The sequence below is a fragment of the Diaporthe amygdali genome, assembly GCF_026229845.1.
Source record: "Diaporthe amygdali strain CAA958 chromosome Unknown NODE_2_length_3802984_cov_64_841326, whole genome shotgun sequence".
NCBI lineage: Eukaryota > Fungi > Ascomycota > Sordariomycetes > Diaporthales > Diaporthaceae > Diaporthe > Diaporthe amygdali.
In genome coordinates, this window is record NW_026517022.1 from 3,055,530 (window position 1) to 3,070,199 (window position 14,670).

Here is a 14,670-nt window from a genome sequence, read left to right on the forward strand (position 1 = left end):
CCCCGATAGGACCGACCGTCCAAGTATCTGTCTATTCTTGGCGACCTGCAACGCGATTTCAATCCCCGGGGCTCCCTCACGGACCATCAGCATCCCAAACCCCGACCAAGCAACTATTCAGCCAGCCAGTGTTTCCATCTCTAGCTTGACGAGGAAGCGAGATAAAAAGAAGAAGCCCTGCTCGGTCTGTCTGACATAACCTGGATAGGCTACTGGCCCGTCTACCGCCCCGCCAGCGACCAACGACCTTGGACGACTGGACATCCTCGCTCCTCTTGTTGGTGCGTCACCAAAGGAAGCTCTGCCCCGACCCACCGCTCTTCGGCAGCAACGCAGCCGAATTGATCGCGCATTGCGCAACCAGAGGGGAAATAGCCCGAAAGCACGCAAAGCTAGCTCGCAGCTCTTTCTTCTATCCAAGGCAGTTCGTGCTTAGCTTCTAGCTGTGGTGATATCGTGCTCGAATCCCCGCCGGATTGAAAAAGATACCAACCCAGCCCTGAATTATCTACCTGCCACCCAGCTCGATCCTGGCTTGTGCTTGCCTAGCCCGCCCGCAGTTCCCCAGATAAATCCTTCGCGGCCCAGGGGACCCAGCTAAAGGTCAACAACCTTGGAAGCGGGAGGAGTGGGAAGAAAAACAGAGCCCAGCCCAGCCCAGCTCCGAAGGGACCCAGCCCCTCCATCAGATCAAGATTGTGACAGCGAGAAAACACAAGAGAAATTGAAGATCACCCAAGAGCCTGACGCGACCCGCCGTGCAGCCGCAGCAGCAGCAGCAGCGTTGTTGCCCCTCGCCACGAAGAGGAACAGGTCAAGACAAGAACCGACGCCGTCCCAAAATAATAAAAGCTGGGATCGATCGCCAATCGCAAATCGGGTGCTCCCCTGCCCACCGCAGACCATTTCATTTTACTAGCATCGTCATCATCATCATCATTTGCCCATCCAACTGCAGCCCAGCACCAGCGCATCCCATATACGTTCGCATCAGCATCTAGTCACCTTACCTTTTTGCAACTCTACAAAAGTTTTTGCCAACGACAAATTTATCCACGTTCACAGCCAACATACACCACAAACAACGGGCCAGACATATCCTTTCTTCCATCCAAAAAAGGGTCTACGACAAGTTTTGGCCGCGGTGAAACCATAGAGACAACAAGAACGAGACATTTCGATACGTCCAAACCGAGAGCCAATTGGGCATTGACGAAGCTACGAATAACTCCCTCCATCCCGCCCCACCTCTACCACCACCTTCATCACCCCTACCGAAAGTCGACCTATAGATAAAACAATCGACCATGAACGGCGGCCAGCAGCAGCCACAAGAGACAGAGACACAGCAAGAACAATACTCACCTTCGTCCCAACCACGATCCGAGCCCAAGACGACCGCGACGACCGGCAGCATCAAGAACAGCGCCGGAGGGGAGGCAGGCACTGGCGGAGTAGTAGGGCTTACGGCAGGCAGCGGCGCGACGCCGACGGTCAAGATGCAGCAGGCCCGGCAGGACGCGCCGGCCGTCACACCCGCGACGGCGACGGCGACATCGCCCTCGATGACGACGGCCTCTGCGGCGGCAGCGGCAGCGACCGCGGCTGCCACGGCCACCGCGTCTGGGGCAAACGGGAGCGGCGGCAGCAGCAACAATAATGGCAACAATTCGCCGGCCACGGCGTCAGCGGCGGCGACGGTGGCGGCGATCAACAAGAAGCGCAAGAAGGAGGGGTTAAAGCCGATTATCACGACGGACAATCCGGCGACAGGGTGCGTATATGCATTTCCCTTGGTTTTTTGGTCGTTCCCCATATTCTCCCCCCTGCTTTCTTGTCTGTGTGGTTTTTTTTTGTTTGCTGCGTCATCGCATGATATTATGTCTTTTCATCCCCCAGACGTCTGTTCTTCCCGCGCGGGACACCCCTGTCTTTTTGCAGGATCTGGATCTGGTCTGTGTGTCGCTGCTCGTGCTTGCGCTGTGTTGTGTTGCGCAGCACAGAAAAAAGTGAGCTGAGCACAGGTCGCATTCTGGTTCAGGATCGTCAGTCGTCAGTCGTCATTTCATTAAGCCAGTCAGACCGAAACTTGGGGTGCGCAGGTCAAAGTTCTCGGTTGGCAACAACAACGCAACAGGGCAAGGCAGGGCAGAGAGGCAAGGGGAAACACGACAGGGTTCTAGCCAGGAGGTCGCTGCGTCCGAGAGAGAGAAGAGTTCGCGAGAACGGGACGAGGATGAGGGCGAAGACGAAGACGAGCACCACCCTTGCCTACAACCGCCTGACCACACACATACGATGCAGCTCTGAGGCAGCTGGGTGGCGACTGATGCTGGCAGGCTGTTGCTGTGTCTTGCCCTCTTGTCTCTTGTCTCTCTGTCTCTGAGTATGTCTCTGCCTCTGCTGATATGCCTCACATACGTACATATGCAAGTGCTATGCTGTGCTGTGGCATGGTGTGCTGCCTTGCCTGGCTACCTTGCTACCTTGCTACCTTGCCTTGCCTGCTACCTTGGCTGCTCAGGTGGCGGGGTATCCATCTCATTTGAGGGCGGCAGCTGCACAAAAGTGGAGCGGGCCGATATGAGGTCAGTGCGATGGGGAGGGGAAGTGGGAGCAGGGGAGGTTTTGTACCCATCGGCGCCCCTCCTGCCCTCCCCAGGGCTGGCTATGACAGGACGAGACAAGCTTCAAAAGGACATGGCTGGGCAGGGCTGTGCAGTGCAAGGCCGGGCAGCCAGGGCAGCCAGGGCAGCCAGGGCAGCCAGGGCAGCAGCCATTCTACCTGCGCGTAGATACGTGTGTGGTCCTCAACCAACATGAGCATCGTCAACAGCACCACCAGCTCATCCAAACCTCCGAAAGCTTGGGGGCGGGGTGGAAAGGGTGGGATTGATGAGAAGCATGTTTCATGGGGGGGGTTCAAACTGGTGCTAAAAGAGCGGGATGGCGACTTCCTAGCACCAAACACCAAGCACCGAAAAGCGCCTGGCGGCACAGTGGCAAGCAGTCAGTCGCTGCTGAATCAGGTCGGAGGCGGAAGGAGGACCCTCTCTGACTGGTGCCTTACCATCTGCCTACACGGTACTGTGTACCCAGCCAGCCAGCCAGCCTGCTACCATGCCTGCCCACCTGCGCCTGCCTGGCTGTCCCTTGCTCCATCTGCTACCCGCGCAACGCTACTGGGTGAGCATGTGAGGTACCTCCCATCCTTCCCGCCCACGGACCAGAACCGAGGTACCTCACTGGGCAGAAGACTGCAGACCTGGCCAGGCCCCACTGGGCCGTTGGTCTGGGACTTGGGACTTGGGACCAGGGCCTGGGACTGGGGACTGGGGGGGCGTTGCCCTTTGGGCTGTGTGGTCTGGTGCCTTGGGCGCACACGATGTCTGGTGCGTGCGATGCGATGCGATGCGACGGGATGGCTGCTCTCAGCTGCGCTTGCACCTGCACCTCGCACCTGCTGCACCTTGCACCTGAGCCTGAGCCTGGACCTTGGGCCTGGGGCCGGAGTGAGCCCAGCCAGTCAGTAGCCAGTGCGCGCTTGACCCATCGTCCTCATGGCTCCTCATGGTCCTCACTGATGTCCTCATGTCCTCATGTACCTACCTGGACTACATCGTCGGTCGCCGCCTCCTCTCACAATCAGACCTGACCTTCCCCCTCCAATTGGCCCCCCAATACCCAATACCCCCCTCCCCCCACCAACCCATGTCGGTGTCATTCATGGTCAATCCACCTGCACCTGCGCATATCGCTCGCTCCCTCCCGCCCGCCTTCCATTACCACAGTACCGTACCTGTACCCATTTTCCGTCTGTCTCCATCTCCAAAACCCGACGAGTGGACGGCACTGCACACTGCACTGCACTGCAACTGGGTTGGATGATGATTTGAGACTTGGGACTTGGGACTTGGGACTTGGGCTGGAACTGGACTGGACTGGACTGGATTGGACTGCACCTCACCTGGACTTGACCTGACTTTATGACTTGCCTTACCTGCCTTTGCCTTGCCTTGACTTGACTTGCCATCTCAAACATCCATCCCCATCAAATCCATCTCATCATTACCCCCCCGTCCCTCGTCCCCCATCCCGCTCTCTCATTCTCACTCGGGCTGGGCACTCTTGCATCTGCAACCTGGACCGGACTGGACCTGCACGCCTTCGTCCCTGTCCTCGGTCCTCGTTTCTCGTCCTTGTCCTTGTCCCTTCTGTCACTCCTCCTCCTACTCCAACAACGGAAACAACAACAACAAAATTCACCGTTCGAACTGGAGATGCCAATTGCGTCTCCAGACATTCACTCCTTCCTTTTCAGCCTCCACCTTTTCTCGACCGACCGAGCGCCCTCTTCCACCATCCTATCCTGCCGTTAATTAGGCCATGACCATGTTCAAGACAAAGAATACGCTTCCTCCTTTGCGCGAAACCGACAAGAAGGACCCAATGTTGAAAACAAGGTTTTTACCGCCCGCCCACTTTGCCTCCGACACCCACTCCCCCCTTCCATACTTTCCCCGTAATGAGACTGCAGGTGCAAGTGCAAGTGCAAGTGCAAGAAATTAGACTACGAGCGCGAGTGCGAGTGCGCCTGTCCTGTCCATTCCTGTGCTCTGCTGGCCTGCGCTGTCAGCACCCGCCTCGAGGCGCCGGCACCGCATCTCATCTCACTCTCGCTTCGCTTGCTCCGTATTGCCTCAGAGTTGGGCGCAACCAAACCCGGGCAAAAAAATACACCAAGTCCCACCGCCCGCGCCCACCCGCCACTTTACTTTGCACTTGGTTACCTAGCACATCCCAACCCGAAAGCACACCAGCCTTGCCTATCTCGTACCCTCGACCGCTAGTGCCTAATATTGCGCGACTACCACTCCCGCCCTCACGATAACCTTAGTCGATTGCCCCGACCGATTTCAACTTCATCCGTTCCCACCTTTGCTGACATCCTGCGCCCGCTCACAGAACCGCCCAACTCTCCGCCATGCAAGCGTCCCCCACCTCCTCCTCCTCCCCAGAGGACGCCGCCGAGAACACAGCCGACGAGGAGGATTCCGAGGACTACTGCAAGGGAGGATACCACCCAGTCTCCATTGGCGAAAAGTTCAAGGATGGCAAGTACACTGTCGTGCGCAAGCTGGGCTGGGGCCATTTCTCCACCGTCTGGCTGTCGCGCGACAACACCACCGGCAAGCACGTCGCCCTCAAGGTCGTGCGCTCCGCCGCACACTACACCGAGACCGCCATCGACGAGATCAAGCTCCTCCAGAAGATCGTCACCGCGAAGCCTGACCACCCCGGCCGGAAACACGTCGTCAGCCTACTCGACTCCTTCGAACACAAAGGCCCCAATGGCACACACGTCTGCATGGTTTTCGAGGTTCTGGGCGAGAACCTGTTGGGCTTGATCAAGAAGTGGAACCATCGTGGCATACCCATGCCGCTGGTTAAGCAGATCACGAAACAAGTGCTGTTGGGGCTCGACTACCTCCACCGAGAGTGCGGCATCATTCACACCGACCTCAAGCCCGAGAACGTCTTGATTGAGATTGGCGACGTCGAGCAGATTGTCAAAAAGGTTGTCAAGAGCGAGCCGTCGGATAAGGAGAACAATCGCAACGGCCGGAGGAGACGTAGGACATTGATCACCGGCAGTCAGCCATTACCGTCACCACTCAACGCATCCTTCAACCACAACAATCTATTCCCATCAACAAATTCGCACTCAAGCCTTGGCCAGATGCTGAATGAAGGTAAGTTTTCAGCTCATTTGCCGGTCTTCCTCCGCACCCTCCAATTCGCCCCCAAGACCGCCACCAACAATCCAGCCAGCCCCGCGCCACGTCCTCCGCGCCACGCTCTGGGCGTGCAGATCCAGACATGGTCCACGTCAATTCGCCGCGTGTCGCGTCACCATCCTGAGTCTATCTTGCTAACAGGGAATCTTTGCAGGCAACAAAACAAAAGAAACGTCACCCACAGACGACAAGCAGAAACAGCGGGAAAAGACAGCGTAAGTCCACTCGTGAAACAGGGCTCGAATCTCACTTCACCCACCACCCATCACTCACCGTAGTTTCCCACACTAACCCCGCTCTTCCGGCTCCAGGGATCTCCTTACGAAAGAAGTATCCGGCATCTCCCTGGACAAGTCTTCCAATTCATCATCATCCTCGACCGGCGAAAAGCGCAAGGCTGAAGACTTCGGCCTGGATAATGTAATCAGTGTTAAGATTGCGGACCTGGGCAACGCGTGCTGGGTAAACCACCATTTCACAAACGACATCCAGACGAGGCAATACCGGTCACCAGAGGTAATTCTGGGTTCAAAATGGGGGGCAAGCACAGATGTTTGGAGTATGGCTGCCATGGTGAGTTCATCCACAGTTGCCTGGGCGTACAGCTACAATCTTGTATCCGCGTTCTTACCATCCCTTGCCACCTACAGGTTTTCGAGCTCATTACTGGCGATTATCTCTTCGACCCTCAATCCGGCACTAAGTATGGCAAGGATGACGATCATATAGCCCAGATAATAGAGTTAATGGGGCCATTCCCGAAGTCACTATGCCTGTCGGGCAAGTGGTCGCAGGAGATATTCAACCGCAAAGGCGAGCTGCGGAACATTCACCGTTTGCGCCACTGGGCGTTGCCTGACGTCTTGAAGGAAAAGTACCACTTCAAGGAAGAGGAGGCGAGGCGCATTGCAGATTTCCTTTGCCCCATGCTGGAGCTTGTTCCGGAGAAGCGGGCCAACGCCGGCGGCATGGCGGGCCATATATGGCTGGAAGACACGGCAGGGATGAAGGGAGTCAAGATCGAGGGGCTGGAGGTGGGCTCCCGGGGTGAGGGCATAGACGGGTGGGCAAACGAGATCCGGAGGCGGTAGGGATCGTCTCTGAGGGACGGGCTCGATTATCTGCTACCCCGTCGCACTCCGCAGATAGAGGCCGGGGCTGATGTTGATGATGTCAATGGTTGCGGGAAGGAGAGCAACGAGCAAGAAGATGTCGGCGAGACTTCCCAAGCTGATGGGGACAGCGATGCTGATGTTGGCGCAAGTGTGTGGGTTGATGAGGACAACGGCTCCAATGAAGAAGGCAGTGGTACCAGTCCCAAGGAGTCTGAAGAGGACAACGGGCCAGATGGGGGCGGGGGAGGAGCAGGAGGAGGTCCAATCAAGATCATCGGGGTTAAGCCATGGGCCCTCCCTTGAATAGACAAAGAAGAGAGATCGAGAAGAGGATCAGAGAGATGAAAGATCGAGAGAAGCAGCGCAGCAAACTCGAGCAGTAAGCGTTCTTTGCTAAGGGCCGAGCCGGATGGTGATGATGACCTTCGAAAGCCTACCTGTCGTTTGATCGGTGATGAACATAATGTAAGCAAGCAGCGAACGACTCGAGAGCACCACCAGCAAGGCTTGGATGTGGACTGGACATGGGGCCCAGGATGGGTGCATAATAGTAGTAGAGCTTCTCAGGGGAAGAGGTTGACAGTGGCTGGTGGGCGGGTAGGCGGATATTGTCCTGCCCGTGCAGACAGCTAGCTCCTGCTGTTGCTGCCGCCACCGGCCTGTGGGTGAAGAGATGGATGACAGAGCAAGCGATGGAGTTCTTATGACGGGATGACCAGACAGGACGGATGAACAGTAGTATCATGGAATCATTGGATCATGGAATGGATGGATGGACGGATGGATCATGGCGTCTATAATAACAGGACACACACATATCACATTATACTACTACAATACAATACAGGAATTACCAAGTAACTACTCATGAGGGTGGGCTTTTTCTGGGTCTGCTCTATTTTTGCGACATAGGGTTGGATTTCCCTTCACTTTCTGCTGGTGGTGGTGGTGGTGGTGGTGGTGGTTGGTGTGTGTGTGGGTTTGTGTGTGGTCAAAGTAAAAGGAATGAAAGGAGAGGGGGGCATAGGCGTCTGCTGTGTGCTAAGGAGATGGTGCACGGGTGGGTATTGTATTACTTGTTGAGTAGAGGAAGGGTTGGGGAGTCTGAGATGAGGTGTGCGTACTGATGGTGTTGTATATGTCTGTCTGGGGGTTTATATGTCTACGTCGGTAAGCACATCTGTATCATGTAACTGGCTGGTTGCCCAAATGGAATAGCGAGCGGTTCGTTGAGGATGATGTTAATAATTCTTCAGCTCAAAGCGGGCTGTCGTGATGGGGAGAGATTTCAGAAGCAGGAGCTGGCACATAGGCAAGACAGGAACGATCACACTGTTCAGGCTGGTTGAGCTGTCGCTGATGAAGAGCATCGTGTTGTGTCTTGTCTGTATTCACTCTAGCTCCCTTTCACATGCTATTCTTATGTGTTTCTTCTTCCTGGAAGGTATGAGAGAGGGAACTCTTCGATTGATCAAGAGGCCTTATCAAGGAATAGCCTCTGCCCTCTGTTCCTTCACTTAGGATGGTTTCATAAAATCTGCGTGCTGAGGATCCTCAGTACCTCTCTTCCCCGACGCCTATCCATGTCTCCACGGAGTCCAAAATATCTGCTGATGATTAAGTCATGGTTCGCAATCTCCATGCTGGGCAGACTGATGCTGAAAACTCGCCCCGCCCTGTGTCTACCACTCTTTCCATACCCGTGACATTGCAGTGAGCGTATCGGCTTTCACCATACCATACGACAGGCAACCACCACAGACACCATGCAGCTCACCAGAAGGACAATGTCCGCAAGCGAGACCCTCTCAAACCTCGTCATCAACCGTCTGGAACCTAGTTGTTCTTCTTCTTTTGCGTAAACTTCCGGAAGGCATCCATGCTGCCGGCTCCAGCGGGCCTGTGGTCCGGCCCGCCGCCGCCGAGCTGCGAGATGGGCGCGACGGTGTAGCTGACAGGCAAGCCCACGGGACGGGCTCGGTTGGGGTTCATGCGCACTGGCTCAAGGGCGGCAGCTCGCTTGGCCGCCAGCCTGTCGGACACGGTGCTCTGCTTCTTGCCGCCGGGGCGATGGGTGAGGGACTGCTGCGAGGCGGACGGCGCCTGGGAGCCGGGACCTCTGTACTTGAGGGCGCTGTGGTTGTGGATGATTAGCTAGTGCAACGATTGGTGTGAAGACGAGATAGGGTGGACGACGTACTCTGGATCGACGACACGTGCCTCGATCTGCCTCTTTTTGTAGTCATCCGTCCGCTTGATGATCGGCCTGCTCCACTCGCCCATGAGCCGCTCAGCCATGCGTTTAATCTCTGGCTGGGCGCGCTTGGTCTTGGTGTAGAAGAGCACGACCTTGCCGATGCCGCTGGACAGCAGAGCCTCCTTCTCTATGGGAAGCTTAGTCAGGGCAGTGAAGATCTCGCGCTGGATGTTGTAGGCGGGCAGACTGCCGTCGGCGTTCAGCGGCTCGAGGAAGAACCTGACTGCCTGCAGGAAGTTGCTCTCGGGGTCCAGGATCGCGTGCTGGATGTTCTGCCGGTTCAGCAGCGTCATCACCTCGGGCAGCAGCTTGACCTTCTCCACGGCGGCGCGGTCGGCCTCGCGTGCCTCGTTGTCCTGGGAACATGCGACCTCCATCTTCATCTTGAGCTCTGCGATGATTTCGTCGAGCTCCTCTTCCAGGTCCTGCACGTAAATGTTAGCTGTGATTGTCCTCGCAAACCTCTACGATGTATGTGTTGAAATTGTGGCAACATACCACCTCATCCTTCTTGGTACGTCTCTTATTGCTCTTCCCTTTGATGGCCGCATCCATCGCCCTCTCGATTGCTCGCGCCCGCCTCTGCTCCGGCGTCAAGTGTTCCTCGTTCTCAGGCTCTGGCGTCGGCCTCTTGGAGCGGGCCTTGGACTTCTTCTCGCCGCCGCCGCCCTCCCCGCCGCCAGTGCGCCGCCTCTTGCCCTCGATGATGGTGCCATCGGCAGCGCTGACCTCGTCACCGTCCTCAGTGCGTCGCTTCTTTTGTCTCCGGCCCTCCTTAGGCTTCTTTGCCGTCTCGCCCTCAGCGCGCTTCCGCTTGGTAGCCTTCAGTGATTTCGCGACATCCTCGTCGATGTCGACTGGTCGCTGCTCGATGTTGGCTTTGAGGGGGTCGTAGTCTTCGAGATCGTCGACGTCGACATCGGACAGGATGTCGGAGTCTCTGTCGGAGTTGGCGTCGTCATCGTTGCCTCCAGCTGGTACGTCGTCCTCAGGCGCGGCTGATGCCTGGCGGGAGTCGTTGTCCTCGATGTCGGACATTGTGCCTTTGTTTGGCTGGTGGAGTCGATCCAGACGGTGTGGTTACGGGCGAGGTGTCGACGGTGTTCAGGAGTAGCGGGAAGACGATTGGCCTGGGTGTTCAGGGACTTGGTGCTGCGAAGAAAGAGAGGCAGAAGATGGAGCGTTTCGCAGCTGGGTGAGGTGGGCTGGTGGGGTCGTGGATGGTCTATCGTTGTCTGGATGCTGAAAGCGCAATTCGAGATGCAAGAAGTTCAAAACGGGCAGATGTCCTTTGACTTTTTGGCCTGCGCTGCCAGGTGTAGGTACTAGACTGCGGTTTGGCTCTGGCTCAGCTTGATTAGCTGTGTCCTGCTCCGGGTCTGGAGGCTGAACGATGGGCAGGGGGCCCGTGCACTCTAGCAGTAGCAGGGAACAGGGGCAAGGGTGTAAAGTACCCAGGTACCCAGCTAGCTGCTGATTCTGGGCCGCTGCTCTGGGCTGCAACGGAGGACAGGACAGGACACACTAGCGCCCGAACGTTTCTCTTGTTTATTGTTGACATGATGTGCGGAGCTGCAGAAGCTTTGCATGTTGCCCATCCACACAACCACCCCATCCCCCTTCTCCAGCTCCTTTGACACACTCGACCGTTGCCCTCGTGCTTTCTTCCAATCGTTCCTACATCTCCCTACCTTAAAAGATCCACAGGTGCCCGCTTCTTTGCACATGCGAGCTGCATCTCATCGCTCATCCTACTACAGTCGACAGACACACACAGAGACACAGAGTCGGACAGCACTGCTCTACTGAACCGTCGACGAACTCCCGCAATCCGCAATCCATAACCCAGACGTCCGATCATGAACAGACGTGGTGGTGAAGGTCCCATGGATGGGCTCGAGTTCCAGAACGCCCAGTTTGACAAGTCGAGCCCCTTCATCCAGTTTGCGCAACAACCTCCGCCACTGGGTATGTCTGCGCCTTCATCTACGTCTTCGAACCATGCGACCAGCAGATCCTCAACTGCTCCTCGCCGGAGTGCTGATGCTGACAAAAACACACCATCTACAGCTTCTCACAACTCAGCAGGGCCCATCTTTGCACCAAATGGCGCGAATCCCTTCAGCAAGCCAGGCGCGCCCAAGAACGGCAGCCCCTTGCGACAACAGAACTTTCCACCACCACCCGGGAGGTCCATCTTCAGCCCGTCCATAGTCAAGCAGCACACTGCCCCGGCCCTGCGCAACCCAGCATTCACCACCGCCCGAGCCAGCACACCTGCTTTCACCACGCCTCAGAAGGATCGCCACGAGGACTCTACCATGTTCGACACTCCCATGGATGACAGTCCCGCCTTGACCGATGCATCCGGCCCCGCCGACAGCCCTGATTTCGATGACTCGGCTTTGCTTGACAGTATGAACCTATCAACGCCCGATCAGCCCACAAGGCGCAATCTGTTCTCAGAGAAGAAGTCAGGAAAGGGCGACCTGCCTCGCTATGACTGGTTCCAGCGTGACAAGGTTCGCAAAAGGGTTAGGATGGAGAGGGACAGGGACATCGGAAGCACGAGATCACGACTGCCAAATGGCCGCGACGAGGACGAAAGCGACGAGGACGAACCGATCGGCAGGCGAAACAGGCGGAAGCAGGACTTGGGCTGGTTGCATCGCATCCTGACGTCCATTTCTTCCAACCCAAATGCGCCCATGATAATCTCGTGGTACCTGCAGGTGCTGTTCAACGCCGCTTGTGGGGGCGTGGTGCTATGGATGGCCTGGGGCATCATCTCTGCAATACGCGGCGAGGTGCTCTACTCATCGGAGAAGGCCAGAGCGCAGCTGATGGAAGAGATGAACGCGTGCTCTCGGAGGTACCTGGAAAACAGATGCTCCCCAATCGAGCAACGGCTTCCAGCCTTGGAAGGGATGTGTAATGATTGGGAGACCTGCATGAACCAGGATTCAAACGTGGTGGCGGGCGTGAAGGCATCAGCTGGGCACTTGGCTGACATTCTGAACGAGTTCTTCTCAAGACTCTCCTGGAAAGCGACTGTGATCCTGTCGTCCTTTTCCATAATCGCCATGTTTGCCTGCAACATCGCCTTCAGCAAATTCCGTCACAATTATCGGGAACACAACCTTGGCGACGGGCATCCTGCGGCGCAGTACCAGCATATGGCTCCGATGGGCTTTCCCATGTCACCAGAGAAGAACCAGGCTTATATCTTTGCTCCCATCGGCCACACACCAAAACACATCAGACGAGCTTTTCTACAGGATGATACAGAATCTGAGGCCTCACCTGATTCAAGACTGCTTCCGCCGCCCAGGACACCATCACGGAGGAGCCCCAGCAAGCTTGACAGGAGCCCGAGCAAAACGGACCGGAGTAGGAGTCCATCGAAGAGAAGCACGGTCAAGAAGCTTGAGTGGTAAATAGCGTCCTGAGATTGCAATCTGGACACACGTCTCAATTGAAGGAGGCCATACTGTCCGGACGGGAAGTAAAGTTAGGAAGCAAATTGGGATCGATACATGTACATTAAAATCATTGGAAATGGTCAGACAGGACATGAAATCATGTGGGATTGAATCGTGGGAAGGATGGAAAGGGAAGGGCAAGGTTGTTTTTTCTGTACAAAAGACCAACAAGCCCAAGGCGTATGGATGGATACCCACGAAAAGCGGCAGGCATTGGGAAGATTCTGGAATGAAGAATAGCGACGAGGTGCTCTTCTTGGAGTACCTTGATAATATAAAACCATTCATACAAGAGTAGTCAATCTCTCCTGGCTACCGCGGTAGCGACGTGGCTCTCGTGGAGGCTAGAAGCGCGATGTCGGTAAACAGCCTTCCAATCATTCTGCACCGCGGAGGACACTGGCGATTTTATGGTAGGCAGTACAGAGAACCTTGGAAGTCATGTACAAATTGAGAAGAACAGAGAGATTACAGCCAGCACCAGGACTTGAATTCCAATATCATCTTCTTATTCTTCTGGTACGCCCACCGAAAAAGGCCTCCTAATGCGGCTGGCATCTCCGGGACCCGTGGGGCCGGGAGCTTGGCATCTCTCGGCCGAACTGGCCGGAACCAGCCGCTCACGAAGGGGACCGAGATTGCCAGCCCCGTCCTCGTCGGGGTCCGGTCGCCTGCGACTGGTCGAAAAAGGCTTGTTCCGCCGGTTGACGTGACTATCTGGTTCCAATAATTGACGGCCCGAGATGGCTTATACGATGCGACTGGGGCCTATCTCGCCGCAAAGGGACTGCCCGGCCAGAATTTGGACGCTGTTTGGGCGTTGCGATCAGACTGCAGTGCCAGAATGCGACACTGACCAGGTAATATACCGAAGAGAGAAGGGAGGGATGTTCTGCTATAAAGCACATATATCTTTACTACCATGATCATGAAAAATGTTCCTCTCCAAGGCTTCCTCATTTGGGCCCGACCACTGAATTTGTAGAAGGCAGTCATTCACTTGATCTGTCGCTCGTTCACTATCTGTACTCAAGTCACTCGTTTTCTACCCAAATACACAATGCATTTTCACACCCTCACAGCTTTCCTGGCCATCTCCTCGGTCTCCGGCCTAGTTCTCCCCAGGGCCCAAGATGCGATCAACACAGATATCCCGGAAGCCATCACGACGACCTGGGTAGGCGTGAAGAACAGCACAGGCGTGTACCCCGGCGCAACGCCCTCAAAGCGATCAGTCCTCGACCTGAGCCCGCCAGTCATCGACGTAAGTCTACTTCCCAAGCTACAACGGCCTTCTCCAACTACACAATCTACAAGGAAACTAACATGGTCGAAACCCAGGAAGACGTAGCGCGCGCCCTCTCCACCAGGCGCGCCGGCCTGATCCTCGCAGGGCGCAGCGTAATCACGACCCTGCTGACCTCGTTCGCCTCGGGCGCGGCCGCCGAGGCGGGAAAGCTCGCGGTGGACGCGGCGGCGGAGCAGGTGTGCAACATCCTCGGCTGGACGGCGGCGCGCGAGGCCTTCACCAAGGCGACGACGCGGGCCATGTGGGAGCGCAACCCGGACTACGGCGTCTACGTCGCCGCTGTGTGCTACAACCAAGACTACGGGCTGTCGGACCCGGGGGCGATGCGAGAGCGAGTGCTCAGTGTTAGTTTGGTGTCGGGCGCATTGAGTACGGATTATGATTGTTTGTATTTGAAAGGCGGTGAGAGCTTTTACACGTATGGTGAGGGGGGTTATATTAATCTTAGTTATACTTATTCTGCGGCTTGTCGGTATCAGGCTGACTTGGGGGATTTGTGGTGTTGAGGTTGTGGATTCTCCTTTGTGTAACAAAGTGGAAGTAGAAGAACGTAGATATGTCTTATAATACGCTTTCAAGCTGAAAGCTGTGGCAATAAGGATTCGGACACTGCAATGTTCCTCGTTTACGTATTTCCCTCGGAGAAGGCTTTCTTGCGCCGTGACAGGGTGGCGATATGATGGCTATGGGCGTGCTCGTGACTGGATGA

The 14,670-nt window shown here is 56.1% G+C and overlaps 5 protein-coding genes across 5 annotated transcripts; 4 read left to right on the forward strand and 1 right to left on the reverse strand.

Moving 5' to 3' along the window:
• Positions 1–1,307: 1,307 nt before the first annotated feature.
• J7T55_012279 (uncharacterized protein) lies at positions 1,308–2,310 on the forward strand (the record flags this gene model as incomplete). Its single annotated transcript, XM_053137149.1, has 2 exons — positions 1,308–1,774; positions 2,103–2,310. 2 exons carry the CDS (start codon positions 1,308–1,310, stop codon positions 2,308–2,310), a joined length of 675 nt encoding a protein of 224 aa, XP_053000079.1.
• Positions 2,311–4,984: 2,674 nt separating this feature from the next.
• On the forward strand, positions 4,985–7,216 carry J7T55_012280 (cmgc srpk protein kinase; the record flags this gene model as incomplete). The annotated part of the gene is made up of 5 exons (XM_053137150.1): positions 4,985–5,753; positions 5,953–6,013; positions 6,110–6,371; positions 6,449–6,832; positions 6,944–7,216. 5 exons carry the CDS (start codon positions 4,985–4,987, stop codon positions 7,214–7,216), a joined length of 1,749 nt encoding a protein of 582 aa, XP_053000080.1.
• Positions 7,217–8,749: 1,533 nt separating this feature from the next.
• On the reverse strand, positions 8,750–10,208 carry J7T55_012281 (transcription factor iws1; the record flags this gene model as incomplete). Its single annotated transcript, XM_053137151.1, has 3 exons — positions 8,750–9,047; positions 9,114–9,595; positions 9,669–10,208. The coding sequence occupies 3 exons, from the start codon at positions 10,206–10,208 to the stop codon at positions 8,750–8,752; spliced, it is 1,320 nt and encodes a 439-aa protein (XP_053000081.1).
• An 821-nt stretch (positions 10,209–11,029) lies between these two features.
• On the forward strand, positions 11,030–12,607 carry J7T55_012282 (uncharacterized protein; the record flags this gene model as incomplete). Its single annotated transcript, XM_053137152.1, has 2 exons — positions 11,030–11,138; positions 11,241–12,607. 2 exons carry the CDS (start codon positions 11,030–11,032, stop codon positions 12,605–12,607), a joined length of 1,476 nt encoding a protein of 491 aa, XP_053000082.1.
• Positions 12,608–13,712: 1,105 nt separating this feature from the next.
• On the forward strand, positions 13,713–14,670 carry J7T55_012283 (uncharacterized protein; the record flags this gene model as incomplete). Its single annotated transcript, XM_053137153.1, has 3 exons — positions 13,713–13,916; positions 13,994–14,305; positions 14,629–14,670. 3 exons carry the CDS (start codon positions 13,713–13,715, stop codon positions 14,668–14,670), a joined length of 558 nt encoding a protein of 185 aa, XP_053000083.1.